Source organism: Podarcis bocagei (assembly GCF_964188305.1).
Source record: "Podarcis bocagei genome assembly, chromosome: 4".
Taxonomy (NCBI): Eukaryota; Metazoa; Chordata; class Lepidosauria; order Squamata; family Lacertidae; genus Podarcis; species Podarcis bocagei.
This window is the reverse complement of record NC_138128.1, coordinates 4475856-4503500: the sequence shown is the minus strand read 5'-3', so window position 1 is coordinate 4503500 and position 27645 is coordinate 4475856. Positions and strand designations below refer to the sequence as shown.

At 45.8% G+C, this 27645-nt stretch overlaps 1 protein-coding gene and 1 pseudogene across 4 annotated transcripts in view; one reads left to right on the top strand and one right to left on the bottom strand.

Annotated features, from left to right (window-relative positions):
- The window catches only part of B3GNT7 (UDP-GlcNAc:betaGal beta-1,3-N-acetylglucosaminyltransferase 7), a 31254-nt gene extending 27113 nt beyond the window's left edge, over positions 1-4141 (bottom strand). For all 3 annotated transcript variants that reach the window (XM_081190527.1, XM_081190529.1, XM_081190528.1), the window contains exon 1: positions 4044-4141. In XM_081190527.1, coding sequence (XP_081046653.1) covers positions 4044-4054 — 11 coding nt within the window. In that variant the 5' untranslated portion in view covers positions 4055-4141. The remainder of the gene's footprint in view (positions 1-4043) is intronic.
- An 11-nt stretch (positions 4142-4152) lies between these two features.
- Positions 4153-11709, top strand: LOC308586110 (NADH dehydrogenase [ubiquinone] 1 alpha subcomplex subunit 8 pseudogene; annotated as a pseudogene). Its single transcript has 2 exons — positions 4153-4267; positions 11114-11709. The product of its transcript is annotated as an NADH dehydrogenase [ubiquinone] 1 alpha subcomplex subunit 8 pseudogene (transcript).
- The last annotated feature ends 15936 nt before the right edge of the window (positions 11710-27645 follow it).

The window sequence follows — 27645 nt, the reverse complement described above, 5'->3', positions numbered from 1 at the left end:
TTAAACGAATATTTATACAAGCAGGGCTCAAATATGAAAGTTTGGTTGTGCCTAGACTAACCTTGTGAAGAATATAGAGAACATAAATATTTGACTGATTATGAAAGAATCTAAGGGAGGGAAATGATTGAAGAACAGATGTAAAGGCGAGTAAGATAACTAAGAGACGTGTGGTGAATGCGGTGGAAGTCTTTTATAATATTTTAACTAAGATTTATATATTGTAATGTTTGAAGCATGAATTTGGTAATATTATTGGTTATGAAAAGTATTTTCCTTTTTAGTTTGCATTTTGGAAAACATGTATAAATGTGTTTACAGTGCTATGTATTTTTTTTTTTGTTTCTTTTTCCTTTTCTTTTCTTGTAAAATTCAATAAAAAGTAATGATGGTGATGGAACCTAACTGTGCGGCTTGTGACCGAACCCCTCACAAAAACAGCCACCAACTTCTCCGGAGTGCCATACAGAGATGGTGTAGAGAAGGAGATCCTCCTCTGCTCCACTCTCAGTCCTTCCGATTTCTGGAGGTTGTGTGAACTTGTCCCAAATCAACTCGCCCCTTTGTTACAGGAGGAAGATGCAGATTTTGCTGCAAATTCACCTAGAGCTAAAACCCCCCAGGAGCCAAGATACACCAGCAGGCTTCCATCTAGGGCAGCTTCCATCTTTCCCAACAGGTAACACAAGATGGCGAGTCCCTGGCATTTCCTGCTAGGACTTGGGATGCCCCCTGTCTATAAACCCTGGAGAGTTAGCAGTCAACGTACAATACTGAGTAAACAAGCAAACCCCTGTGTTGCAAAATACGAGTCAGCAATATCAAAAGCAACACAATGGCCAGAAACAATTACAATGTGAAAAACTTTATGAAATAATTCAAAACATTGTAGTTGTTTCTGGCCATTGTGTTGCTTTTGATATTGCTAACGTACAATACTGAACTTGATGGACCAAGCGTATCCTCTGCAAAGGAGCTTGCAAAAAGGTTGGTGCCAGTGGTCTCTTCCTATCTTTAGCCAGGATGAACAGAAGGTCTGTTGTAGTTCATGAACAGACCACTGGCCAGTGTTCTAGCAGACCCCATAAATGGACCTTGATTTCATCCAGCAAACAATTGCTCATGCTTCGAAGCAAGTGTCTCATATTCTGGACTGCCAAGCAGAAAATCAGTGGCAGCTCAGTTGTTAAACTGGATCAGTGGCGTAGCGTGGGGGGTGCAAGGGGGGCCGGCCGCACCGGGCGCAACATCTGGGGGGGCGCGCTCGCCACCTCCGGAGTCGCCGAAGAGCCTCGGGCGCAGGCTGTAGCAGAGCCCCATGTCTCACGGAACCAACGAGCTGGCAGCGGCTCTCAGCGCTCGCCGCGGTCCCCGCGCGTCAGGGCCGCGGAGGGCGCGCCAGGCAGCCCCTCCTCACAGCCCCGCCGTCGCCGCTGCTGCTGCAGCTGCTGGGCCATGTTGCATTTTCCTCGCCTCTCTGCCCTCCTCCTCCTCCAGGCAAGCGGCGTCGTTTGGGCGGCAGCGCCAGCGGCAACTCGCCTCAGATCACCTGACGCGGCAGGTTAGGGGTTAGGGGCGCAAATTACTTGCCTTGCCCCGGGTGCTGACAACCCACGCTACGCCACTGAACTGGATCCACACTCCTGGCTCTGCAGATGTGTAACACACCAGTGGACTAATATCCTAGTCTCTCTTTTAAAAAATAGTAATAATGAAGGAATAAATAAGAGTTTGGCCACTTGTTCTTCACTCCAACCACCCCAGCAACAATCAGCATCATATTTTGATTGGCAAGTTGCTCAAGGGATGGGCTAGCCTTATGACGACTCTGCGAGGTAGGTTGGGTTGAAAGTGTGTGACGCTCAGCACCAAGTCATCCACGGAGCCCTAAGGGGGGAAAAAGGCTTGAACACAAGCCTTTCTGCCCCCCGCCCCCAGTCTACACCTGTGATCCAATTACTTGGGAGTAAGCCCCACTAAATATAGGAAGACTGCTGCGTAATCATCAAACACAGGATCACACCATAAGTCGTAGGTCTCAGTAATCTTTTGATTTCAGGATGAAAACCTCAAACCGAGAAAATGCAAGGCTGGGATGGAAAGATAGGGTTGTTTCTGAGAAGGATCCGTTACAGGAAACTGCAGTTGGCAAGCATCTTTGGCCACCAACTTCTCTCTCTCTCTCTCAGCTGCAGATCTGCATTTCCTAACTTCCTAAATGCAATTAAAAGTCCTACCCATTGATATACTGTCAGCTAATAAGAGAAAATATAAAGAACTTTGCCAGAGCAATGCAACTCATATGCAATGCATATGACTCTCAGATCTGCATTTCCTAACTCCCTAAGTGCATTAAAAGTCCTACCCATTAATATACAGTGGTACCTCAGGTTACATACGCTTCAGGTTACATATGCTTCAGGTTACAGACTCCACTAACCCCGAAATAGTACCTCAGGTTAAGAACTTTGCTTCAGGATGAGAACAGAAATTGTGCTCCAGCAGCGCGGCCGCAGCAGGAGGCCCCATTAGCTAAAGTGGTGCTTCAGGTTAAGAACAGACCTCCAGAACGAATTAAGTTCTTAACCCGAGGTACCACTGTACTGTCAGATAGATATACTGTCAGCTAATAACAGAAAATATGAAGAACTTTGCCAGAGCAATGCAACTCATATGCAATGCATATGACTCTCCGATCTGCATTTCCTAACTTCCTAACTGCATTAAAAGTCCTACCCATTGATATACTGTCAGCCAGTAAAAGAAAATATGAATTTTGCCGGAGCAATGCAACGGGCCCATCGAGTCCAGCAGCCTGTGCTCCCAGTGGCCAAGCAGACAGACAGCACAGGAAACCTTCAAGTGGGCTCCCAGAACCGGCATTCAGAGGCGCACTGCCTGACAGGGGAGGCAGAACATCGCCACTGCGGCCAGCAAGCCACTGGAAAACTCCCTTTGTTTCTGTCCTGAATCTCCTATCCTTCATCTTCCCTGGATGACCCTGTGCCCTAGGATTATGAAAGAGGGAGAAAAAAGTCTCACTGTCCATTTTCTAGACACCATCTCAGACATCTCTAGCCTTGTTCCCCCCAACCCTTTATTCGCTTTTTCTCTGAACTGAGAATTCCCAAACGCAGCAACCTTTCGGGGGGGGGGGGTCGCCCTTTTCTGAACATTTTTCAAACTCCACAATAGCCTTTTCGAGGTCCAAGAACCGGAAATTTACACAGCATTCCGAGCGGGGTCTCGCCACCAGGGCAGCCTTAAGATATCGCCAGTTCTGATTCGGATCTCTCTCCTCTTAACAAATCCCCTAGTATGGAATTTGCACTTTACACCCTGCAGAGTTTCAACATCTTCATCCAGCCACCCCCAGGCCCACTTAACTTGTCACCTTTTGTTTTTTTTACAAGAACACTGAAGCCCGGGCATAAAAAAATAAAATGAAATGGGATGGGGGCGAGTGAAGCAAAGCACAGAAAAGATGAATACAGTGGTACCTCGGGTTACATACGCTTCAGGTTACAGACTCCGATAACCCAGAAATAGTACCTCGGGTTAAGAACTTTGCTTCAGGATGAGAACAGAAATTGTGCTCCGGCGGCACAGCAGCAGCAGGAGGCCCCATTAGCTAAAGTGGTGCTTCAGGGTAAGAACAGTTTCAGGTTAAGTACGGAGCTCCGGAACGAATTAAGTACTTAACCCAAGGTACCACTGTACTGGGGCGGGTTACTCTGAAAACAAGAGCCGGAGTTGAAGAAAACCACTCTGCTTGCACGCTTTTAATCACAACCCCTAGGATGGTGTTTTAGCAGGAAAGGCAAAGGAAGGAGGGAGGATGAGAAAAACTCACGCTGAAAAAGAAGAAGGATGGAGCCTTGAATTGGGATGCTCAGTTTAGCCAGCGAAAGATGGGAAGGAAGGAGGCGATTCTTTCAACGCGCGTCTTGGAGAGCAAAAAAAGGACCCTCGGAGTTGGAGCAACGCACAGCTGGGAAAGATGCAAATCAAAAGGGTTTCTTTTGAGAAAGAGCTTCACTCACCACTGGAACATGCTGGGCGCCTCGGAGCCGGGAGAAGTTTCTCTGGCTTGGAGGAGCACAAAGAGAGGCGTCTTGGGGTCCCCACGCGGAGCGCAGGCGGCGGCTGGAGATGGCACCAGCTTCTGAGCCCGAGGAGAAGCGCCTCGCCGCCGCAGCCGCCGCCGGACCCTCCTCTCGCTCGGCCGAAAGGTGGAGCCAGCAAGGAGCGCGCCTCTCGCCCGCAGGTGCTTAACCCTTCCGCCGCTGCGGGGCTACATGTGTGCGCGCGCCCATCCACCCGGCGGCTGCTAGAGCGGGCGAGCGAGCGTATCTCGGGGAAGGAGCTTCCAGGCAGTGCCGGGTTGACGTACAGTATAATAATAATAATAATAATAATAATAATAATAATAATAATAATAATAATAATAATAATAATAATAATAATAATAATAATTTATTATTTGTACCCCGCCCATCTGGCTGGGTTTCCCCAGCCACTCTGGGGGGCTTCCAACAAAGAATAAAAATACATTAAAATGTCACACATTAAAAACTTCCCTGAACAAGCTCTTGTTTAGGGCCCCACGCTCTTGGGGGCACCCCAAAAATTTAAAGGAAACAAAAACTGGATGTACGTTTCCAAAAGATAAAACAAAAAACAAATAAAATAAAACCCGTGTTTGCATTATTAGGTTTGTTATGAATAAAAAATCATTTTAAGTTAATAATTACTTCACTATTAATATACTTCTTCTTAACTGTATTTCAATTCAACAGATACTTTGATAAAATACATGTTTTGTTATGTGCAAATGGCTTTAGATACCTATTAGGTTCATCAATTGCCATATAGCATATATTCAACACAAAAAACGGGACGCGGGTGGTGCTGTGGGTTAAACCACAGAGCCTAGGACTTGCTGATCAGAAGGCCGGCGGTTCAAATCCCCACAACAGGGTGAGCTCCCGTTGCTCAGTCCCTGCTCCTGCCAACCTAGCAGTTCGAAAGCACGTCAAAGTGCAAGTAGATAAATAGGTACCACTCCGGCGGGAAAGTAAACAGCATTTCCGTGTGCTGCTCTGGTTTGCCAGAAGCGGCTTAGTCCTGCTGGCCACATGACCCGGAAGCTGTACGCCGGCTCCGTTGGCCAATAAAGTGAGATGAGCGCCGCACCCCCAGAGTCGGCCACAACTGGACCTAAAGGTCAGGGGTCCCTTTACAACACAAAAAATAACGACAATTTGTTGTTGACAAAGGACAGCTGGACATATAAGGGGCCCCATTACCTTCAGTAGCTTAGGGCCTCATCACACCTAAATCTGGCCATGCTTCCAGGCTGCAAGCTTGCAGCTCACACAGCATTATTCGGCAGAGAGTAGAATTGCATGGCCGGCAATCATGACCTGGTTTTGGAATTGATTTTTTTAAAAAGAATTTACATCACCGTGAGACCTGGGAAGGGGAGTCAGTGTACAGTGGCGGGTAGTTCCATCGGTTACAATTGCAAAAAGACTTTTTTGTTGTTGTTCAAAAAAGCAATCATAGAATTGTAGAGTGGGGATGGAAGCCAAAGGTCGTCTAGGCCAACCCCTCGCAGTGCAGGAATCACGGCTAAATGGGTTGAGTTACTGCAGACTTGGGCAACTCAGTTCCCTCCATGTGTGTCTCTGGGGCCAATGGGAGTTGTACTCCAAAATATATGGGCAAAGGCTGCGTTAGGAGGTGGAGGACTTTAAAAATATACACATATATTGCTTTCTCTTTTAAGATTCTGTCTTGTTGGAGGGGGGTGCTGGGAGGGGAGAACTGCTTGATGTTGAACTCCAGCTCCCATCAGCTCCAGCAAGTGGGGGTCAGTGGTCAGGGATTATGGGATTTGTAGTCCAGGAACATCAGCCCTGCTTCTCTTCCTAATCTAATGCCACTTTCTGTGTTGGAAAAGCCAGCTGTAGTCAGTTAAAATAAATTGTTGTTGTTGTTGTTTAGTTGTTTAGTCATGTCCGACTCTTGGTGACCCCCTGGACCAGAGCACACCAGGCCCTCCTGTCTTCCACTGCCTCCCGCAGTTTGGTCAAACTCATGTTGGTAGCTTCGAGAACACTGTCCCACCATCTCATCCTCTGTCGTCCCCTTCTCCTTGTGCCCTCCATCTTTCCCAACATCAGGGTCTTTTCCAGGGAGTCTTCTCTTCTCATGAGGTGGCCAAAGTATTGGAGTCTCAGCTTCAGGATCTGTCCTTCCAGTGAGCACTCAGGGCCGACTTCCCTAAGAATGGAGAGGTTGGATCTTCTTGCAGTCCATGGGACTCTCAAGAGTCTCCTCCTGCACCAGAATTCAAAAGCATCAATTCTCAGCCTTCTTGATGGTCCAGCTCTCACAGTTAAAATAAATACGTATGTGTAAAAATAGTTAATGCGTGGGAAAGCTGGCCACTGTGAGAACAGAATCTGCGCTAGATGGGGCTTTGGGTCTGATCCAGTCAGCAATGTATCCAAGCAAACATTTTTACAGATGACCCAACCTGTTCTTCCAGGTTAATGAAAGCAAGGAGCAGCACCAAAAGCTCTGGGTGAACAGGGTGCATTTCCTGCAATATTATGCCAAAATTTGCAAGTTCTAAAAAGAGGGCTGTTTTTAAAAGGTACTGTCAGAAATAGACTTGTTCCTTGGAGGTGATTGACGGGCTGTCAAATCAGCATATGCATATACAGTTGGAATTGTGAACAAATCATTTGACTCATTAGCATTTGAAACTTCCCTCTTCCCACCCAGAGTCCTCATAATAGATTTAATTACAGAGAGACAGTAACAAGGCCAGATTCCAAGGTCAAAATATGCAGGAACCAGAAATTGGATTCCAGTCTTGAGCTTGGAGGCCGTATGAGCTCTGAATATTTTCTGCGTAGAATTTAGTTCCTGAAGATACAAATTATTATTATTATTAGTTTAAAAGTGGTTCTGGTTATGAATCGCATTGCATGGAGCATCAGCAGTAAAAACAACTTAAAACAATTCCATATATTGAAAGCCATTTCATATGTGAAAACAAGGTCAAATCTGATGCAAATATGGATTGGGACAAAAAAAAATCCATCTTCAAAGGGGTTGTTGAAAAAAGGAAGGTCTTCAACAGACACATATAAAAGACAATAGAGAGATATGGAAGGGAGTTCCACACTAAAGGCTTGATTCCTATATTGTATGGAACAGACGTTCTGATAAAGATGATATCTGCAGGGGTTTTCTGGTCTCATGGATAAGAGATAAGAGCCAATGCCAAGCCCTTCAGTAGGTCAACGTCACCTTCTTAGTCCCAGGGATACACAGAAATTGAAATTATACATGTATAAAGGACCAGTCCAGCTTGGCGTGCACATTTTTTTTGATCCTCGGAAATCTGTATCAGGCAAAACTGAAATGCAGCAGTTATACATGACTGAAAATAACTTTGTTATTTTACCCAAACTAGGATCGCCCTTGGACTTTTAAAGCACTGGTTCCCAGAGTGAGAGGTACAACTCCCTGGGCGACAGTGAGATTTCCTGGAGATGTAAATGAGTATCAGACTTTGAGAAGCTGGTATACCTGGATCAAGTTCATCCGTTTTGTTGGATTAAACTAACTAGTTTCAATTGGAATTCAAATCAATGTGCAATTAATTGTTTTCTGTTTTGAATTTTATGGTGTTATCATCTTCCTTCATGCAAACCGCCATTCTGAATAATGCTTTTTATAGGGTCGGGCAGGGAGCTCTGTGGATGAATTTTTGGAACCATGGGGTCAGAGGCACGAAAAAGTTTGGGAACTACTGGTTTGAACAGACCGTTAGCCTGATGGGCTCATTTGCCTGTTGTTGTTTAATGATCTGCATTTTCACAGGCCAATGATTGTGTGTGTGTGTGTGTGTGTGTGTGTGTGTTGCATATATGTGTTTTGTGTTTCCGTTTTGTTAGCTATCTTGTCCAGTGTGGAAAGGCAGAAAGAAAATATAAATTAATAAGCAAAGACTGACATGCAGCCAGATCATTACCGGATCCTGTGGAAAAGTTCTAATGAGATCCTTAATGAGAGAGCGAGAGAAAGAGAGCATAGAAACCTGGTCTCTCAGTTTGTTTAAAATGGTCTCTGATCAATCTAGCTTTAACTGTGGTCTTATTACTCAAACCAGGAAACATTGCTTAAAGATTAGTGATTGACCAGGATTTATATATGTTGTATGATGCAATGAGCAAACATTATGTTGGGAAATCAGAAATTTGGGTGGGGATTTAGCTTTCTTTATCTGTGGACTTTTGTAATAAATTAACCTCAGGTTTTTTTTCCTGGAACGGTTCCTGTATTTAAAGCCTCAGACCTCGGTCCGATTGCTGATAGAACTTCCACAGCAGAGCTTCCCAAACTGTGTGTCGCAATACATTAGTGTGTCGGCTATAGTGTGTGGTTGTGTCGTGTGAACACTCCATGAGTTCCTCTCGGGGCCGGAAAAGGGTTAGTTTAACCTCCTCCTTACTAGTAAAACAAAATTACTGTGTCATGAAATGATGCACGTCTAAAAAGTGTCACCAGCATGAAAAGTTTGGAAAGCTCTGTTCTACAGAGTTTGCCTAATTCAGGACCAGGGTAGACAGTAAAGGTAAAGGTAAAGGGACCCCTGACCATTAGATCCAGTCGTGACCGACTCTGGGGTTGCTGCGCTCCTCTCGCTTTATTGGCCAAGGGAGCCGGCATAAAGCTTCCAGGTCATGTGGCCAGAATGACTAAGCCGCTTCTGGTGAACCAGAGCAGCCCCCGGAAACGCCGTTTACCTTCCCGCCAGAGTGGTACCTATTTATCTACTTGCTTTTGAACTGCTAGGTTGGCAGGAGCAGGGACTGAGCAACGGGAGCTCACCCCATCGCGGGGATTCGAACCACCAACCTTCTGACCGGCAAGCCCTAGGCTCTGTGGTTTGTATATGCAGATAAATAATTCTGAGAGACCTCCTGCTCCTCTTGGAGTGCAGAGTGCCTTTCTTTCCCAGTGCATCCCCACCCCACACAAATGCAGAGGGCAATTGCAAAGTGATTAAATCTGTTTAAAGTACCAGATTATTCCAAATTTTGTGCAGGAGACCAGATTTAGCAAAGTGCAAAGCTGCCACTTTTGCAAGTGGAATGTAAAATGCGTAGAATGTTTGTTTCACACAGGATAAAAATCAGTATTTTAGTGTGACAGCGCCTGTACTATGCAAACTCCCTGCTTTTGCTGTATTGTTCTCAGCACCTGCTGAATATATTTCTGTTAAAGAAAGCCGACTCAGACATACTGTTTTATTTCATTATATATATTTGTGTTTTAAGTATCTATCCTCTTAACCCCTTCCTGTAGCCCTGGCATCTTAAGCATCTAGACTGGGTAATCTCTCACACTGGGCAACATTTTAATTCTAGACTGCTGACCAGATTTATTCGTAAATTATTATTTTCACTTCCGCAGGCTTAGCTTGCATGGCTGGTTACTCAGAAGTAAGTCCCGCTCACTCCCAGGTAAGTGGGTGCAGGACTGCTGCCTAAATTCTGCAGAAAACACTGACCTGAAACTCCTCAGTTAACACAAAAGCACAGCATGAAATGATACGATCCTTATCAAACCAGAAATCCATTTTGCTTAATACTTAATTCTGTGAGGAATGTTAGGGCTGCTGGGTGTCATTTTAATCAGATACTCTGGATTATTGCTTTCAAAGCATGCCTAGTTTCAAAATGTGCATGGTAAACTAGGAAGCAGTTGAGCTGCCAACCTTTTTTCGGGCAAGGCTCCTGTCCTGTGCCTTTAATAGAAAGGTGAAAGGTGAAAACTCAGCAGGCCTTGCTTTCTTTAGCAGGCAAAATGCGCCATACCTGGCTTGAAAGTTGGCTTTTGAGGCCAGTGGGAAGCACAGAGGATCTTTACTATTTATTTTATTTTTTTAAAAAAAGCATCAATTCTTCCTTCCCTGAAATTTCAGAGAAGGGCCCATGGTCCATTTGAAGCAGATTGCTTCGCTCCAGGGAACTTGGAGTTGGCCCCTGTTGTAAACAAAAATTGCCCTTTTCCCTTATGGGGTATCCAAGAGCCCATATAGAGTCCTTACGAAGGTTCCCTATTGTTAGGAGAGAATAACAGAGGCCAACCAGAGAATATTGAGAAGCAAAGCAGCTAGTAAGCCTGATCTTTATTGATCTGTTGCAAGAGGGTGCTCCCCTCACACACAGGAAAGGAGGAGGAACCCAGAACAATGGCGTGCAAGGCCTTATAAAGATTTTTGAAATTGTGACCCTGTAGATCAAGACCACCCCCAGAAACATCATACATACATCACAGAAGGGGTGTAACCCAAGACCACCCCTCAGATACATCATAGCTACATCACAGAAAAGGCGGTCTACAACAGAAATTTGAGTGCGTTGTTTATCTCCTGTCTGCCAGGTTACCTTGATTGAATCATAGAATCATAGAGTTGGAATAGACCACAAGGGCCATCGAGTCCAACCCCCTGCCAAGCAGGAAACACCATCAGAGCACTCCTGACATATGGTTGTCAAGCCTCTGCTTAAAGACCTCCAAAGTAGGAGACTCCACCACACTCCTTGGCAGCAAATTCCACTGTCGAACAGCTCTTACTGTCAGGAAGTTCTTCCTAATGTTTAGGTGGAATCTTCTTTCTTGTAGTTTGGATCCATTGCTCCGTGTCCGCTTCTCTGGAGCAGCAGAAAACAACCTTTCTCCCTCCTCTATGTGACATCCTTTTATATATTTGAACATGGCTATCATATCACCCCTTAACCTCCTCTTCTCCAGGCTGGATTTCCTGGGTAGCCTGGCCAATCTTTTGTGATGATAAATACTTCGTTCCTGGGCCAGGTCACAGGCTCACACCCTATTCATATCTTAAATGTGCCTTTAAGACAGGATTTGTGAGGAAAGAGACAATGGGGAGGTTTCCCACTTTGACCTTGCAGAGAAAACATTTGCTCAGTTTAGGAATCAAAATGGTTCCAGGTCAGTCTTCCTGTGCTGATCTATGTAGGTGCTTGGTTGGTACACTTATGAACATTACCATATATCTAAGACCTCAAAATTCCTATCACAGAGGTGAATGGAACCTCAGCCGTTCTGAAAGCAGCAGCTCATCATTATGGCTCACAGTGTGACAAGCCCAACAAGGAGTTCATGCTTTGCCGCTGGGAAGAGAAGATCCCACAGAAATGTTTAAAGGAAGGCAAGGAAGTGAACAAGTGTGCAATGGACTTCTTCGGGCAGCTTAAACTGCACTGTGAGGAGCCAATTACCCAATACTGGACTTGCATTGACTATAATAACCTGCTAGAGCTTCGCCACTGGCGCAAGCAGCAGCAGGTCTTGGATGAGTGGGTCCTGGATAAGTTGGGCTGAGTGAGACCTGATCTGGGACAGCTGTCAAAGGTCACTAAAGTGAAGACTGACCGGCCACCGCCTGAGAATCCCTATCATTCTAGGCAAAAATCACAACCAAACCCACCAACTGAAGGCGAGTTGCAGACGTCCAAATATGGAAGCAAGTTGTCCTTCTTTAACTTTTAAACTGGCTATCTGGGCTCCTTCAAAACAACACCAAACTTCTTGATGACTGTAAATAACTCTTTCCTGGTGTGTTTTGAATGCCCTCTGTATTTGGTAATCATTATGGTGCTGGAGGAGTCTTAGTTGTAAAAAGGTAAAGGTAAATGTACCCAGCATCTTAAAAAGCAGAGACATCACCTTGCCAACAAAGGTCCGTATAGTTAAAGCTATGGTTTTCCCAGTAGTGATGTAGGGAAGTGAGAGCTGGACCATAAAGAAGGCTGATTGCCGAAGAATGGATGCTTTTGAATTATGGTGCTGGAGGAGACTCTTGAGAGTCCCATGGACTGCAAGAAGATCCAACCTCTCCAATCTTAAGGAAATCAGCCCTGAGTGCTCACTGGAAGGACAGATCCTGAAGCTGAGGCTCCAATACTCTGGCCACCTCATGAGAAGAGAAGACTCCCTGGAAAAGACCCTGATGTTGGGAAAGATGGAGGGCACAAGGAGAAGGGGACGACAGTGGACGAGATGGTTGGACAGTGTTCTGGAAGCTGCCAGCATGAGTTTGACTAAACTGCGGGAGGCAGTGGAAGACATGAGTGCCTGGCATGCTCTGGTCCAGGGGATCACGAAGAGTCAGACATGACTAAACGACTAAACAACAACCACAAAGGATAATAAACTTCAAATGGTAAAAAAAAAAAACTTCTTTACGTGGTGCACTGTTGAACTATGGAACTCCCTGCCACATGACATGCAATGGCCACCAACCTAGATGGCTTCAGAACAGGATTAGACAAATTCACAGAGGAGAATGCTCTTGATGGCTCCTAGCCAAGATGGCTCTGCCCTTCCTCTCCAGACAGAGGCAGCAACGCTTTGGAATGCCAGTCGCTTTGCGTGTGCCCCATGGGCATCCGGTTTTCCACTGTGAGAAGGGGGTGCTGCGCTAGATGGGCACCTGGCCTGATCCGCTGGGCTCTCCTGATGCCCTTAGGAAGACGGGCGTTGTCAACATCTGCAAACAGAGCTGCTTTTCGGGGCTCTGGGAGCAGTGGAGCTGTCCGGGAGACTCAGTGCCCCACCGGTGCAGTAAAAATCGTGGTTATCATTTCCTATTGCAGTAAAAATAAAAGGGCCTGCACTTATTAAGAAATTCTTTCCACGAGTACTAGTGGTTTCCAGGCTCTGTGAGCTTATGACAGCTGCGTCCTGAATGCAGCTACTTCAGGAGATGGTGCTGGGGGGGGGCGGTCCAAGCACTCCCAGCCCCTCGTAGATGAGGAATGTGGAGGATGATTTGCAGTATAGCTGTCAACTTACAGATTTGAAAATAAGGGACCAGCAGCCAGAATAAGGGATTTTAGTCAATCAGTTAAAAGGGACCAGATAATTTGGGAGAGCAGCGCCGGTTTTTAGCCCTTCGTTTCCAGAGGTTGCTGCTCCAGACACCAGCCGATGAAACACTGCAATTAAATAACTACAAGCAGCAACCACTTTTCGGGCAAAACGAAGTCCAAGCTTCGAAGATGCTGCTGCAGTTCTGTATCTTTTCTCTCGTGCTCCACCTGCAGCTCTCAGTTCCATCAGGTGGGGCGGGAGGAAGGGGGGGGAATAGCGCCCAAAGTTAACCCGCAGATCAGACCATCTATGCTAGTCTACCACTACAAATCTATGGGAGAAGCGCTTGCGGTCCTTCCCTTGTAGCCCTTGGAACACCTGCCCGCGCCTCCGCCTCCTCCTCCTCCTCTCTCTGAACTGCTTTCTCTGTGGTTGCCCTCGCTCTCCTCTCAAGGCTTCTCATCAATTCACAGGCCATGCCAGGCTGCCCATCTCATCCGGGTCCTTTGGCGGCACAGCTGCAGTACGGTCTAGCGGGAGCGGGAGCGACGGGCAGAGGGGAGGCCCCAGGCAGAGATGCTCAGTTTGGCGGCCGCGAGGAGGATGGTGGTGGAAGGGCCTGAGGCTCCTGCCAGTCCCGGTGGGGAGGGGCTCCCGGGGGCCAAGGCTGGTGAGAGGAGGCCGGAGGGGGGCGGGCCGGGCAGCCAAGCAACACAGTTGGAGCCTCCCTCCTCCCTGGCCGGCAGAGAGGGAGGGAGAGGAGCTGCTTCCTTTGATACCCGGGAAATTTAAGGGACATCCATCAATAAGGGACAGCAGCGGGACACGGCGCTGGGATAAGGGAGTTTCCCGCCAAATAAGGGACGCTTGACAGCTATGATTTGCAGCAAAATGGCAAGCGGGAGAGGCACACGCAGCTGCAGCAAAAATATTAAAAGTCTAAAGAAGTGGTTTGCAAGGTTTGTGGTGCCACCCCCTAGGGATGACCTGGGGGGGGCGCTAAGAAGCAAGGGGGCTTGGGGCGGGATCAATGACTACCAGACAAATCTGGTTTCCCTGGATCAAGTCCACCAGCTTTGGTGAACTGATGAGACTAAATAGTTTTAACTGGGTTTTGAACCAATGTGCAATTAATGGTTACAGTTTAGAATTTTATTTTATCTTCCTTGGGGGGGTTGTGCAAAACGCTCTTCTGAATACTGCTTTTTATAGGGTCAGGTAGGGGGCACCAGGGATGTGGAACAAAGGGGGAGGTGACCCGGAAAAGTTTGGGAGCCACGGGCATGAAGTCTGGTTAGTGGCAGCCAAGCAAGCGTTACGGTGGTGGCATTTTGTGAAAGAAGATTATTTTAGTTGGCTTCTCTGAGCCATCCTGCCTAGCAACCATCGATAACCCTTTCCTCCTCCACAAATTTGTCTAATCCTCTTCAAAAGCCATCTAGGTTGGTGGCCATCACTGTGGCAGGGAGTTCCACAGTCTTAACTGTGTGCTGCATGAAGTGCCAACCATGTTGCACAACTACCAACTGATGTGCCACTGCCAATGCCCGGGCCGTTTTCAGCCACAGAAGAGGGCAGAACGGGGCTCATGCGCAACAACTGACGCATGCAATGACCCCAAACAAAGGACTCGTGTGAACGGGGATCTCTAAAAAGTCCCCAACTCTCCAACTCTTCTTCATTGCTCCTTGCTCCTTTGAGTTGCCTTTTTCTGAACATCTTCCAAATCTACAATATCCTTTTTCAGGTGAGGCAGCCAGAACGGCGCACAATATCCCAAAACTGCAGTTGTACCATAGATTTGTCTTTTATTTAAAAAATCATTTTTATTGATTTCCCAATAAAAACAGCCCATCAACATATCCACTTCGTAATCCAATTAAAAACAATAAACTAAAATTAAAAAAAAACAACCAAATTACAGTCCAAATTGTTAATTACTAATTTTTCCGGGCGCCCCATAGTCTGGACCTCTGAAGAATATCTCCAATATTCCTGCCTCTTCTTGTTGCTTTCATATTTCCCACATTCTGATCTTAACGCTTTGAAGCTCTCCGTCCCTGGCTGCACCATAGATTTGTCTAATGGCGTTATGATGCCGGCAGTTTTCTTTTAAATTCTCCACTCGTGACCCTGGACCCCCCAACCCCTTCCTCTCAGCCTAGGGTTGTTGTGAGGGGAGAACCACACTGAAAAGGGGGTTGGATATTTTGGGGGGAAGCCATATGACTGATGAAACTGTAGAACAAAGCCCAGTTCTTTTCTGATTATGGGCCAACGCCCTTTGCTTTCTCCATCTCTGCTCCGACCTGGGATAAATCAGTTCCCAAAAGTAAGATATTCCTCCAAGACTAATTAGGTATTCCGGGCTGCACCCAGGATAAGGGGGGGGGAGGGGATGATGGGAAATTCCACAGGATTCCCCCCCAGATGCTAAAGCCAGTCTCTGATATAGATGAACAAAGAGATTCCTTTTGCAGGAAGGGCATGCATACAGATGAGACCGGGGCCTGGGACATCTGGAAGAGCCTTTCTCCTGAGGGTGAAGACCACAATATGCATCTTCTCAAGCCTGAGATGCAAGGCTGAGGTGCATATCAACATATTGCCCAAGGTGATCTATTTTACTTTTGCAATGCTCTTTCAGTTCACTGTTGCTGTTTTTCACATTTTACTTTTGCAATGCTCTTTCAGTTCACTGTTGCTGTTTTTCACAGAGGGGGAGGTGAGCTTTGCAACATCCTGTTTTTTTATTTTTCATAGTTTTTTTGAGGTTTCCACCTTATTACAAAGTATTGCGGTGATGGAAGGGACCCCCAAGGGAATCACAGGTAAAAATCCTTGACAGGTGACCATCAAGGTAAAGGTAAAGGACCCCTGGACGGGTTAAGTCCAGCCAAAGGCAACTATGGGGTTGCGGCGCTCATCTTGCTTTCAGGCTGAGGGAGCTGGTGTTTGTCCAGAGACAGCTTTCCAGGTCATGTGGCCAGCTGGACTAAACCGCTTCTGGCGCACAGAAATGCTGTTTACCTTCCCGCTGCAGTGGTACCTATTTATCTACTCACACTGGTGTGCTTTTGAACTGGCAGGTGGCAGAAGCTGGGACAGAGCAACGGGAGTTCATCCCGTCACAAGGATTCGAACCACCAACCTTCTGATCAGCAAGCCCAAGAGGCTCAGTGGTTTAGACCACAGCGCCACCCGCATCCCTTTGACCACCCAACCTCTGCTTCAAGACTTCTTCTTCTTCTTCTTCCTATCCCACCTCGCGGAGGCTCACTGTGCTGGTCCAGGGGGGAGGTTACCGTGGGGCGAGGTCCAGGACCTGAGTCGAGGGTCGGCAGACAGTCCTCCACGGGTTCAGCTGGGTCCACAGCGAGGAGCCGGGCAAGGACAGGAACTCTGGGGGGAACCGGACTGGGTGCTGGCCGAAACAGCTCTTCAACGACGTTGCTCCCGCAACCTGGGACCGGGCTGACTGGCCTTTATCTTCTCTGAGGCCAGGGGTGGTCCCGGCCCCCAGGAGACCCGCCTCTCCTGGCCTTAAGGCGAGCACTCCTCCTGGGAGAAACCAGTTCCCTTCGCCTCTCTGCCCTGAGCCTCTGCAGTTCAGGAGAGGCTGGAGGGTTACTGGACCCAGGGGGAGACTCACCTGTAGGCACTGAGTCCTCAACCACCTCCGGAGCCAGAGTAGATTCACCTGGTGCCTGCTCCTGAGGATCCGGCACAGGTGCAGGCGCTTCAGAATCAAGGCCCTGCCCCAGTTCAGCCGGCCCTGGAGGCGGGGACTCCTGTGCAGGCTGGGATTCCTCCGGTTCAGCCATTGAATCGGATTCCCAGGCCATCACACTCATGTAGTTCTCCCCCTCCCCATTTTATCCCCAGGGCAAAAACCCTGTGAAGTAGGTTAGGCGGTGTGATAGGAATTTTGAGGTCTTAGATATATTTTAAGTGTTCATAAATGTACCAACCAAGATCAGCACAGGAAGACCGACCTGAAACCATTTTGATTCCCAAACTGAGCAAATGTTTTCTCTGCAAGATCAAAGGAAAATGGAAAAGCCTCCCCATTGTCTTTTCCTTCACAAATCCTGTCTTAAGGGCACATTTAAGATTTGAATAGGGTGTGAGGCTGTGACCTGGTTCAGGAACTAAGTATTTATCATTACAAAAGACTAGCCAGGCTCCCCAGGCAATCCAGTCAAGTGACCATTAAACAGGTAACCTGCCAGACAGGAGGTAAACAAAGCACTCAGATTTCTGTTGTAGACCGCCTTTTCTGTGATGTAGGTATAATGTATCTGGGGGGAGTGGTCTTGAGCTCCAGGGCAGGGAATTTAAAATGTCTATATAAGGCCTTGCACGCCATTGTTCTGGGTTCCTCCTCCCTCCTGCGTGTGGTGAGTGAGGACCCTGTTGCAAGAGATCAATAAAGATCAGGCTTACTAGCTGCTTTGCTTCTCATTATTCTCTGGTCGGCCTCTGTTATTTCCCCCTACCAATAGGCAACCTCTGTAAGGACTCTATATGGGCTCTTGGATACCCCACAAGGGAAGGGGGGGTAGATTTTTGTTTACAACAGAGGAAAGGCAGTGACTGGCACCCAAGGTCACCCGGTGAGCTTCCTGGCTGAGGGGGATTCGAACCCTGGTCTCCCAGGTCCTACTCTGACACCCTATCCACTACACTAGCTCTCATGTTCCCATGAAGAAGAAACAAAGCAGTGTTACCCTACTAGTACACGAAAACCTTCAACGGCTTGGGACCTGTTTATCACCCCATCAGCTGCTTTGATTGGTGGAACTAACACTCTAATGGGTGCCACACAATTCTCGTTTGTATTTGTAAGAATTTAAAAATTTAGCTTGGCAGCACCCATCCTGTGGAACTCCCTGCCTCTTGACACCAGGCAAACTTCTTCTTCACTCATTACCAAACTTAAAACCATGGAGAGACCTGGCCTGAACAGAGACATTGGATTCTTATCTCATTATACATGACTAAGCCATTTCTCACCTTCTCACCCCTTGCCTTTTCCTGTAAGACCTATTGCAGTCGTTAAGAGTCGTCAACAGGCTCATCTCAGCTATCTGCCAATCTCCCATTCCCACCACCCTTCTGAGTAATACCCCTCCCCACCTTCTCACTATATAGAAGGATCTGGCAACTTCTGTTTCAGTGTATCTGAAGAAGTGTGCATGCACACGAAAGCTCATACCAAGAACTAACTTAGTTGGTCTTTAAGGTGCTACTGGAAGGAATTTTTTTATTTCTTCTTCACTGTATACTTGTCAACATTTTTTGTTTAGGTAAGCCTCTCCAGACATGTAGAATGATGGCAGGTGTTTTAATCTGGTCTTAGCTTATAGCTAATTTTAATTATTTTCTTAATGTTTTAGATAGTTGCTTTTAACTTTTTGTTGTTGTTACTGATACATTGATTGGATGATTCTTTCTGTAAACCATATAATGCTATATAAATTTTATCAATCAGTCTATTAAAATAATGCATGGGCTCAAAGTCGTGAAGTACAAGAGTTAGGCCCTCTGAGACAATTTCTGCAAAGTTCAAATATACAAAAGATAAACACGGAACTGGTAACAAAATATTGGTGATAAAAATCTTAGCTGTTGCCGGGCTCCCATTTGCAGCCTGCAGTGGGGGGAAAGAGAGGGAAAAAGCACTTGATCTCCACTGAATCCTAAACATATTTGCTAATTAATTCTCATTCAGTAATTTCGCCACGGACCTCCTTTTGAAGACCTTTTATTGGAGAATGGCGCCTTTCACAATGTCCTGGGGAGGCAGAAATTCAATCTGCAATGAATGGGCAGCAGCTAATCTCCCAATGTATACATTTGAGCTTGGAAATTTAAAAGACAAAAGAGAGTCCGATAAGATTGATTTGCCAGGGGGAGAAACCAGGAAACAGGGATTGTCCCTTAGGAGAGCAGCACACTTGGAAAATATATGCCTAGGGTTCTGCTGGGAGGCACCGGGAATTAATTACCACCAGTTTAAGCACTTAGTAATTTAAGAGTGATTGCATACAGTCCATAAAATTCTTTGCTCATATCAAGCCGAGAAGGCAATATTTTTTCAAAAAAATTTTTTTGGTTTTTCACAAAAATTTAAGCAAACAAATACACACATATAAACAAACAAACATAGATCATAGTCTTTATAAACCTCGATTTAATTAACATAGTTTAGTGACTTCCTCGTATCCCCCTGGTTGGATTTCAATATATATCATTTTAACGGTTTTCCAAATCAGTGTTCTTATAAAATTAACTTTATCTCTTGACATCTTTCTTCCCAATTCCGTATTAATCCATCACATAATACATATTGTAGTCCTAAACCTGTCCGGTATTTGCAAGGTTTTTCCAACTAATTTAACTTAACATATTTAACTAAATAGTCATTAAATTTCTTCCATTCTTCCTGGAACTCCTCCTCCTTCTGGTCGCAGACTCTTCCGGTCAGGTCGGCTAGCTCCGAAAAATCCATCATTTTCATCTGCCATTCTTCCACTGTTGGTATTTCCTGGGTCTTCCAGTTCTTAGCTAGTAAAATTCGAGCAGGAGTTGTGGCATACACAAATAATTTAACACCTTTCTTGGGCAATTCCAAACCTGTTATTCCAAGAAGAAAGGCCTCTGGTTTCTTTAGAAATGTATATTTCAACATTTTTTTCAATTCATTATAAATCTTCTCCCAGAAGTCTTCCACCTTGGGGGGCAATATTTTTTTTACAAGATGATTAAAAGGGTGCTCTCTGGAAGGCTAATAGTGAAGGGACACAGCTCAGTGGGAGCAGCAGCTGCTCTGCATGTGTTGTTGTTGTTTAGTCGTTTAGTCATGTCCGCCTCTTCATGACCCCCTGGACCAGAGCATGCCAGGCACTCCTGTCTTCCACTGCCTCCCGCAGTTTGGTCAAATTCATGCTGGTAGCTTTGAGAACACTGTCCCACCATCTCATCCTCTGTCGTCCCCTTCTCCTTGTGCCCTCCATCTTCCCCAACATCAGGGTCTTTTCCAGGGAGTCTTCTCTTCTCATGAAGTGGCCAAAGTCTTGGAGCCAACGGTAGAATGGCAGATGAAGATGATGGAGTTTAGGGAGCTGGCTGATCTCACCGGGAGAATCTGCGACCAGTAAGAAGAGGAACACCAAGAAGACTAGAAGAAATTTAAAGACCATTTGAATAAATATTGTAATCTTAAAGATGTGTAATCACTTGAAATAATCAATTAGGCCTAGGATTAAATTGGGATTAAATATATAAATAAGAAAATGTACAAAAAGAAAAGTAAGGAAATGTGATTATGACTGTGATATGGTTTATGAAATAATGATATTGGAAACTGCTATATATAATTACTAAGAAATTCAGATGGAAGAGATTTGAGGAAGCCAAATAATATGTTTATGAAGATGGATTTTAATTAATTAATTAAGTGATAGTCAAGTGATGATCTGTTTTATTGCATGTTTCATATTCTTTTTTTCTTTTTCTTTTTTCTCTGTTTCATTCTTTTTCCTTTATTATTGTCAACTTTTTCTTTTTTCATTATGTTTATGTATGAAAAATAATCAAGGGTCAAGGGCCATGGGCCATGGCAAATTCTTACGAAGAAAACTGCACAGTGAAGGAGCCAGACGCACGTCCTGGGGAAGAGAGTCCCCCAGATTAGCCAAGCTCCTGTGGGTGGTGGAAGTGCCAAGTCCCCCGCTACCTCTGCTGATCTACGAGAGGGTCTGTCGGGAAGGGCCTGTGACTGGGACAGGTATGCGGAATGTACTGGGTTCGATTCTCAACATGGCCAGTTCATACGCCCAGGAAGCAGGTGCTCAGCGTAAGATCTCTCAAAGCATTCATATAGCCATGCTCATGCTAATCCTCTTAACTTGTTGCATTTCTCTTATTTCCACTGACCCATAGCATAAGCATGCTTTGCATTCATAAGGTCTCAGTTTTAATCCTCAGCGTCATCAGTAAAGAATCTGGGGGAGTCCTTTGCGTATCGCCCTGGAGAACCACTTCCACGCAGAACAGACAATACTGGCTTATGTGCAGTGGTGACCTCACAGCAAAGGGCAGCTTTCTGTGCACACAGCCAGGAAAATGTATTTGCTGCTGGACCTCATGGAAAGGAACTCTGCCCATGCTCAGAGAAACTAAGTTCAAGGTGCCAATTTTTGTGTGAATAAAAGATGGCAGTCGTGTTTGGTTATGCTTTCCAGATCCTCACCAATTCCCACCCACAGAAAACCTTCCTGCAAAAATGATTATGAGCAGAAATTTAAAACACGGCATGCAATAGTAAAAGTCAGATTCTTAAGAGATGGGGGAGAAAGGGGTATAAAGCAGATTATATATCTATATCTATATCTATATCATCTATATCTATATCTATATCTATATCTATATCTATATCTATATCTATATCTATATCTATATCTATATCTATATCTATATCTATATCTATATCTATCTATCTATCTATGTGTGTGTGAGAGAGAGAGAGTATCCTCCAGATGTTGGACTCCAGCTCCCTCCAGCCCTGGGCATTCTGGCCAATGGATGATAGGAGCTGGAGTCCAACAACATCTGGACTGCCACAGCTTCCCTGCTTGTCTTAGTTGTAAAAAGGTAAAGGTAAATGTACCCAGCATCTTAAAAAGCAGAGACATCACCTTGCCAACAAAGGTCCGTATAGTAAAAGCTATGGTTTTCCCAGTAGTGATGTAGGGAAGTGAGAGCTGGACCATCAAGAAGGCTGATCGCCGAAGAATCGATGCTTTTGAATTATGGTGTTGGAAGAGACTCTTGAGAGTCCCATGGACTGCAAGAAGATCAATCCTATCCATTCTGAAGGAAATTAGCCCTGAGTGCTCACTGGAAGGACAGATCCTGAAGCTGAGGCTCCAAGACTTTGGCCACCTCATGAGAAGAGAAGACTCCCTGGAAAAGACCCTGATGTTGGGAAAGATGGAGGGCACAAGGAGAAAGGGACGGCAGAGGATGAGATGGTGGGACAGTGTTCTCGAAGATACCAGCATGAGTTTGACCAAACTGCGGGAGGCAGTGGAAGACAGGAGTGCCTGGTGTGCTCTGGTCCAGGGGGTCACCAAGAGGCAGACACGACTAAATAATAACAAAGGTACCTCTGACAGTTAAGTCCAGTCGCGGCGCTCATCTCGCTTTACAAACTGAGAGAGCCGGCGTTTGTCGACTTCCACAGACAGTTTTTTCCGGGTCACGTGGCCAGCATGACTAAGCCGCTTCTGGCGAACCAGAGCGGCGCACAGAAACGCCCTTTACCTTCCCACCGGAGTGGTACCTATTTATCTACTTGCACTTTGACGTGCTTTGGAACTGCTAGGTTGGCAAGAGATGGGGCAAAGCAACGGGAGCTCATCCCGTTGTGGGGATTCGAACCGTCAACCTTCAGATCGGCAAACCACAGCGCCACACCAAAGCTATTCAGAGTGTGCTGTTAAAAAAAGCAACAAAAAATGTGACCAATGCAGCAGACAATTAAACTGCGGAATTCATGTCCACAGGATGGCTTTGAAAGATAAGAGAAATTCAAGGAGGAGGAGAGGGCTGTCAAAGTCTATAATAATAATAATAATAATAATAATAATAATAATAATAATAATAATAATTTATTATTTATACCCCGCCCATCTGGCTGGGCTTCCCCAGCCACTCTGGGCGGCTTCCAAAAGAATATTAAAATACTATAATACATCAAACATTAAAAGCTTCCCTAAACAGGGCTGCCTTCAGATGTCTTCTAAAAGCCTGGTAGTTGTTGTTCTCTTTGACATCTGGTGGGAGGGCGTTCCACAGGGCGGGCGCCACTACCGAGAAGGCCCTCTGCCTGGTTCCCTGTAATTTGGCTTCTCGCAGTGAGGGAACTGCCAGAAGGCCCTCGGTGCTGGACCTCAGTGTCCGGGTAGAACGATGGGGGTGGAGACGCTCCTTCAGATATACTGGACCAAGACCGTTTAGGGCTTTAAAGGTCAGCACCAACACTTTGAATTGTGCTCGGAACCGTACTGGGAGCCAATGTAGGTCTTTCAAGACCGGTGTTATGTGGTCTCTGCGGCCGCTCCCAGTGACCAGTCTAGTTGCCGTGTTCTGGATTAGTTGTAGTTTCCGGGTCACCTACTAGCCAGGACTTGCTCTGCCTCCACAGCAGGAGGCAATAATGCTTCTGAATGGAAACCCCAGGAGGGGAGAGGTTTCTCATGCTCAAATTTTGCTTGAGGGCTTCTTGTTGCGCCATCTGGATGGGCAGCTGTGAGAGAGGATGCTCTGAGTCTGATCTAGCAGGGCTGTTCTTCTGGTGTCCAGATGTGGTTCATACAGGGGAGCTGTCATCGACTGCCTCTCTCTGCTGAGTCAAACCAAGGCTAGCTTTTGCATACTGTGTGGTGTGATAAGAATTTTAAGGTCTTAGGTATATATTAAATAGTCATAAATTTACCAATGTACCACAGGTCTGAAGCAGTACAGGAAAACAGCCATGAAGCCATTTTGGCTCCCAAACTGACCAAATGTTTTCTCTGCAAAGTCAGAGGAAAATGGAAATGCCGCCCCATTGTCTCTTTCCTCACAAATCCTGTCTTAAGGGCACATTTAAGATATGAATAGGGTGTGAGCCTGTGACCTGGCCCAGGAACTAAGTATTTATCATTACAAAAGACTGGCCAGGCTCCCCAGGGTATCCAATCAAGTGACCATTAAACAGGTAACCTGGCAGACAGGAGGTAAACAAAGCACTCAGATTTCTGCTGTAGACCGCCCTTTCTGTGATGTAGGTATGATGTATCTGGGGGGTGGTCTTGAGCTACGCCCCTTCTGTGATGTGTGTATGATGTATGGAGGGGTGGTCTTGAGCTCCAGGGCAGAGAATTTAAAGTGTCTATATAAGGCCTTGCATGCCATTGTTCTGGGTTCCTCCTTCCTCCTGCGTGTGGTGAGTGAGGACCCTGTTGCAACAGAGCAATAAAGATCAGGCTTACTAGCTGCTTTGCTTCTCAATATTCTCTGGTTGGCCTCTGTTATTTTCTCCTACCAATAGGGAGCCTACGTAAGGACTCTATATGGGCTCTTGGATACCCCATAAGGGAAGGGGGGCAGATGTTATTTACAACAGCGGAACCACCCTTTAGAAGGTAGTTGTTCAGCACCAAGTGCCTGCAATGCGCTTGTCTTGCAGGCAGTGATTTAAGAACTGTGCCTCCTTCAGCTCTTAATCCCGTGCTTCCCTGCCCTTAATTCCTCACCCTCTCTGGCTTCTGGGTGTGCCTGCATCGGCAAACCCCAACACAGCAGTTCTCTCTGCCCTGCAGCCGCCTTTGCCCGTCTGCTTGAGTCATCTTGCAAAAGGTGCTTGAAGATCCCCACACACTGCCTCCATTCAGCGGCGCTTGGCTCCGAAGACTGTTGCGCTTTTCACAGCTTCGATGCCCCTGGGATCTCTCTGGCACTCTCGGATAACACTAGGTTCTTTTTCCCCCCTGAAGCAAATCACAAGGAGTGCATAGTGTGTGTGTGTGTGTGTGTGTGTGTGTGTGTGTGTGTGTGTGTGTGTGTGTGTTTTGCAGGGGAGGGGCAGAGGCTTCCACAAACAGCTGCTCTTTATCCTTCTGTTGTAAATAAAAATATGCCCTTTTCCCTTATGGGGTATCCAAGAGCCCATATAGAGTCCTTACATAGGTTCCCTATTGGTAGGAGAGAATAACAGAGGCCAACCAGAGATTATTGAGAAGCAAAGCAGCTAGTAAGCTTGATCTTTATTGATCTGTTGCAACAGGGTACTCCCCTCACACGCAGGAGAGGAAAAGGACCCAGAACAATGGCGTGCAAGGCCTTATAAAGACTTTTGAAATTCCCATTCTCTAGATCAAGACCACCCCCAGAAACATTATGCATACATCACAGAAGGGGTGTAACCTAAGACCACCCCTCAGATACATCTCACCTACAACACAGAAATTTAAATGTTGTTTTTCTCTTGTCCTTGTTTATCTCCTGTCTGGCAGGTTGCTTGATTGGATTTCCTGGGGAGCCTGGCCATTCTTTTGTAGTGGTAAAATACTTATTTCCTGGGCCAGGTCACAGGCTCACACCTTATTCATATCTTTGAGACAGGATTTGTGAGGAAAGAGACAATGGGGAGGCTTTTCCAGTTTAACCTTGCAGAGAAATGATTTGGTCAGTTTAGGAATCAAAATGGTTCCAGGTTGGTCTTCCTGTGTTGATCTATGTATGTGCAGTTATGAACATTACCATATATCTAAGACCATAAAATTCCTATCACACTTCAAAGCCCTCAGTCCCCCTTTTTATGTTTGAAATCAGCGCTGGGTCAACCAGCCAACCGGTTTGGAGCTTCTGCATCTGAGCACCTTCCAACGAAATCCAGAAATTTGCTGACACGCATCCTGTCTGTTCCACCGTACCCTTGACAGTACAAGTCAAAAGTAGCCCATTGTTGTCCCCATCCCGCCTTCTCCCAGTTCTTCGTTCTCTGCCAAGCATCCCAGCTCCTCAAACAGGGTTTGGCTATTTTCTCTGCTTCAGACGACACAGCTCCGCTATTCCCTGAAACAAGAAAACGGTCTTGGTTTTCTAAAAGCGAACGAACTGGCAGCTGCGATGAGTTTCCAGAAAGTGTTATCACATAAGCAAAGACAACCTCCGCCCCACCCTGTCACAACCGCCGTAAGCCAGTTGCCCCTTGGTAATTACAAATGGGAAAATAAATATGCCCGATGCAACAATTGCCCCAGTGTGACTTCAGGGTTTAGGAGGGAAATGGCTCAGTCTCAAAGCTTTATTAAAAGGAGAAAGACTAAGCTTGTTAGGACAGAGGAAAGCAGTTTGGCTTGGAACGCCTTTAAAACAGCTGCAAATGCAGCTACCAAGTGTAATAAAAAATTTAAGGTCTTATATGTATAATAAATGTTCATAAATGTACCAACCAAGCCTCACAGAAATTGGCCTTTTCTGGGATGAATGCAAGGGTCACTGTGGAAATCTGATAGATGGAGAAACTCCACTGGCCAGCACAGTGACCCAACAGCTAATCGTCGTCAACCTACCTATCAAACAAAGAAACAACAAGGGGTCTTCTTATTTTGCCTGAAATGAGTAAATTATGTTTCAGATCCATTGCTTTATGGATTGGAAGTATTTTGCTAGTGACTATGACACGTGCTTCCTTTCTAATAATCTCTTATTGCCAGATCACAGCCTCACAGAATGCAAGCACTCTTTGTCTCAAAGGGTGGATTCAAGACTGGTTCTTATCCCTGAAATGTTTAAGTCATTTCTCTGTATCAGGGACCCTCACCCACCGCCATCGTGCCACGGAGTGTAAGAACTCTCTTGGGGTCAAGATAAGCACTAAGACAGTTTCTTCACCCACAACGTGAACCCAGCTTCAAAGTTTTTGTTACTGTTATAAGAATTTTATAATTATAATTTTATAATTTTATATGAATATATATATATTCATAACTGCATATATAAACCACATGTCTGAAACCCCACAGAAAAAGTCCTGAAAATATTTCTCTGCAAGGTCGAAGAAAAATGGAAAAGCCTCCCCATTGTCTCCTCCTTCAGAAATCCTGTCTTAAGGGTATGTGTGTATGAATAGGGTGAGCCTGTGACCTGCCTCAGGAACTAAGTATTTATCATTACAAAAGACTGGATAGGCTCCCCAGGTAATCCAGTCAAGTGACCATTAACAGGTAACCTGCCAGACAGGAGATAAACAACGCACTCAGATTTCTGTTGTAGACCGCCTTTTCTGTGATGTAGGTATGATGTTTCTGGGGGTGGTCTTGGACTCCAGGGTGGGCAATTTAAAATGTCTATATAAGGGTAGACACACCTTGGTTCTGGGTCTTCCTCCTTTCCTGTGTGTGAGGGGAGCACCCTGTTGCAACAGATCAATAAAGATCAGGCTTACGAGCTGCTTTGCTTCTCAATATTCTCTGGTTGGCCTCTGTTATTTTCTCCGACTGATGGAGAACCTGGAAAGGACTATATAAGGGCTCTTGTGTCTCCCATAAGGGAATAAGGGCAGATTTTGTTTATTACACAAGGGTGCTTCCAAGCAGGTATCTTTGCGCAATGAGTGCTGCTCATGCTCTTTGCAGCGTCCACACAGTTTTAGCATCAAAATGCCAATCTGCATTTCCTCCCAATTTTATCTAAGTCGCCCTTTCTGTGGAAAATCTGGTCTGTTTAATTTTGTTTTGCGTTTAATCTGTTACCAAGGATGCTGCGATACCTGAACAACCTGTTCTAGCGAGGCCACGCCCACCTGTCCATCAACTGAGGTCATATGATGTGGGGCATAGGACTGGCGAAGCTGCGACACCAAAAACCAAAGGACGACTCAGCCTGCACAGCGGCAGGAAAAGGTGGCAAGTTCAAAAAACGACACACTGAATCTGGAAAGGAAGCCCTCTCCAGAATCTTTCTTTGAAGCCTTTGTATTGCCATATTGCAGAATATTATTGTTATTTTAAGGAGATTAGAGGGGTTCTTTTAATGTCCATTATAGTGCCTGAAGCCTGGGGGCCTTTAAGTGGTTAAATCTGTTCATTCCATAAAATGGTAGTTTCTGACACTTTCCAGATAAGCTTCCGCAAGTATCTCATGCTGTCACCTGCTAGAGAG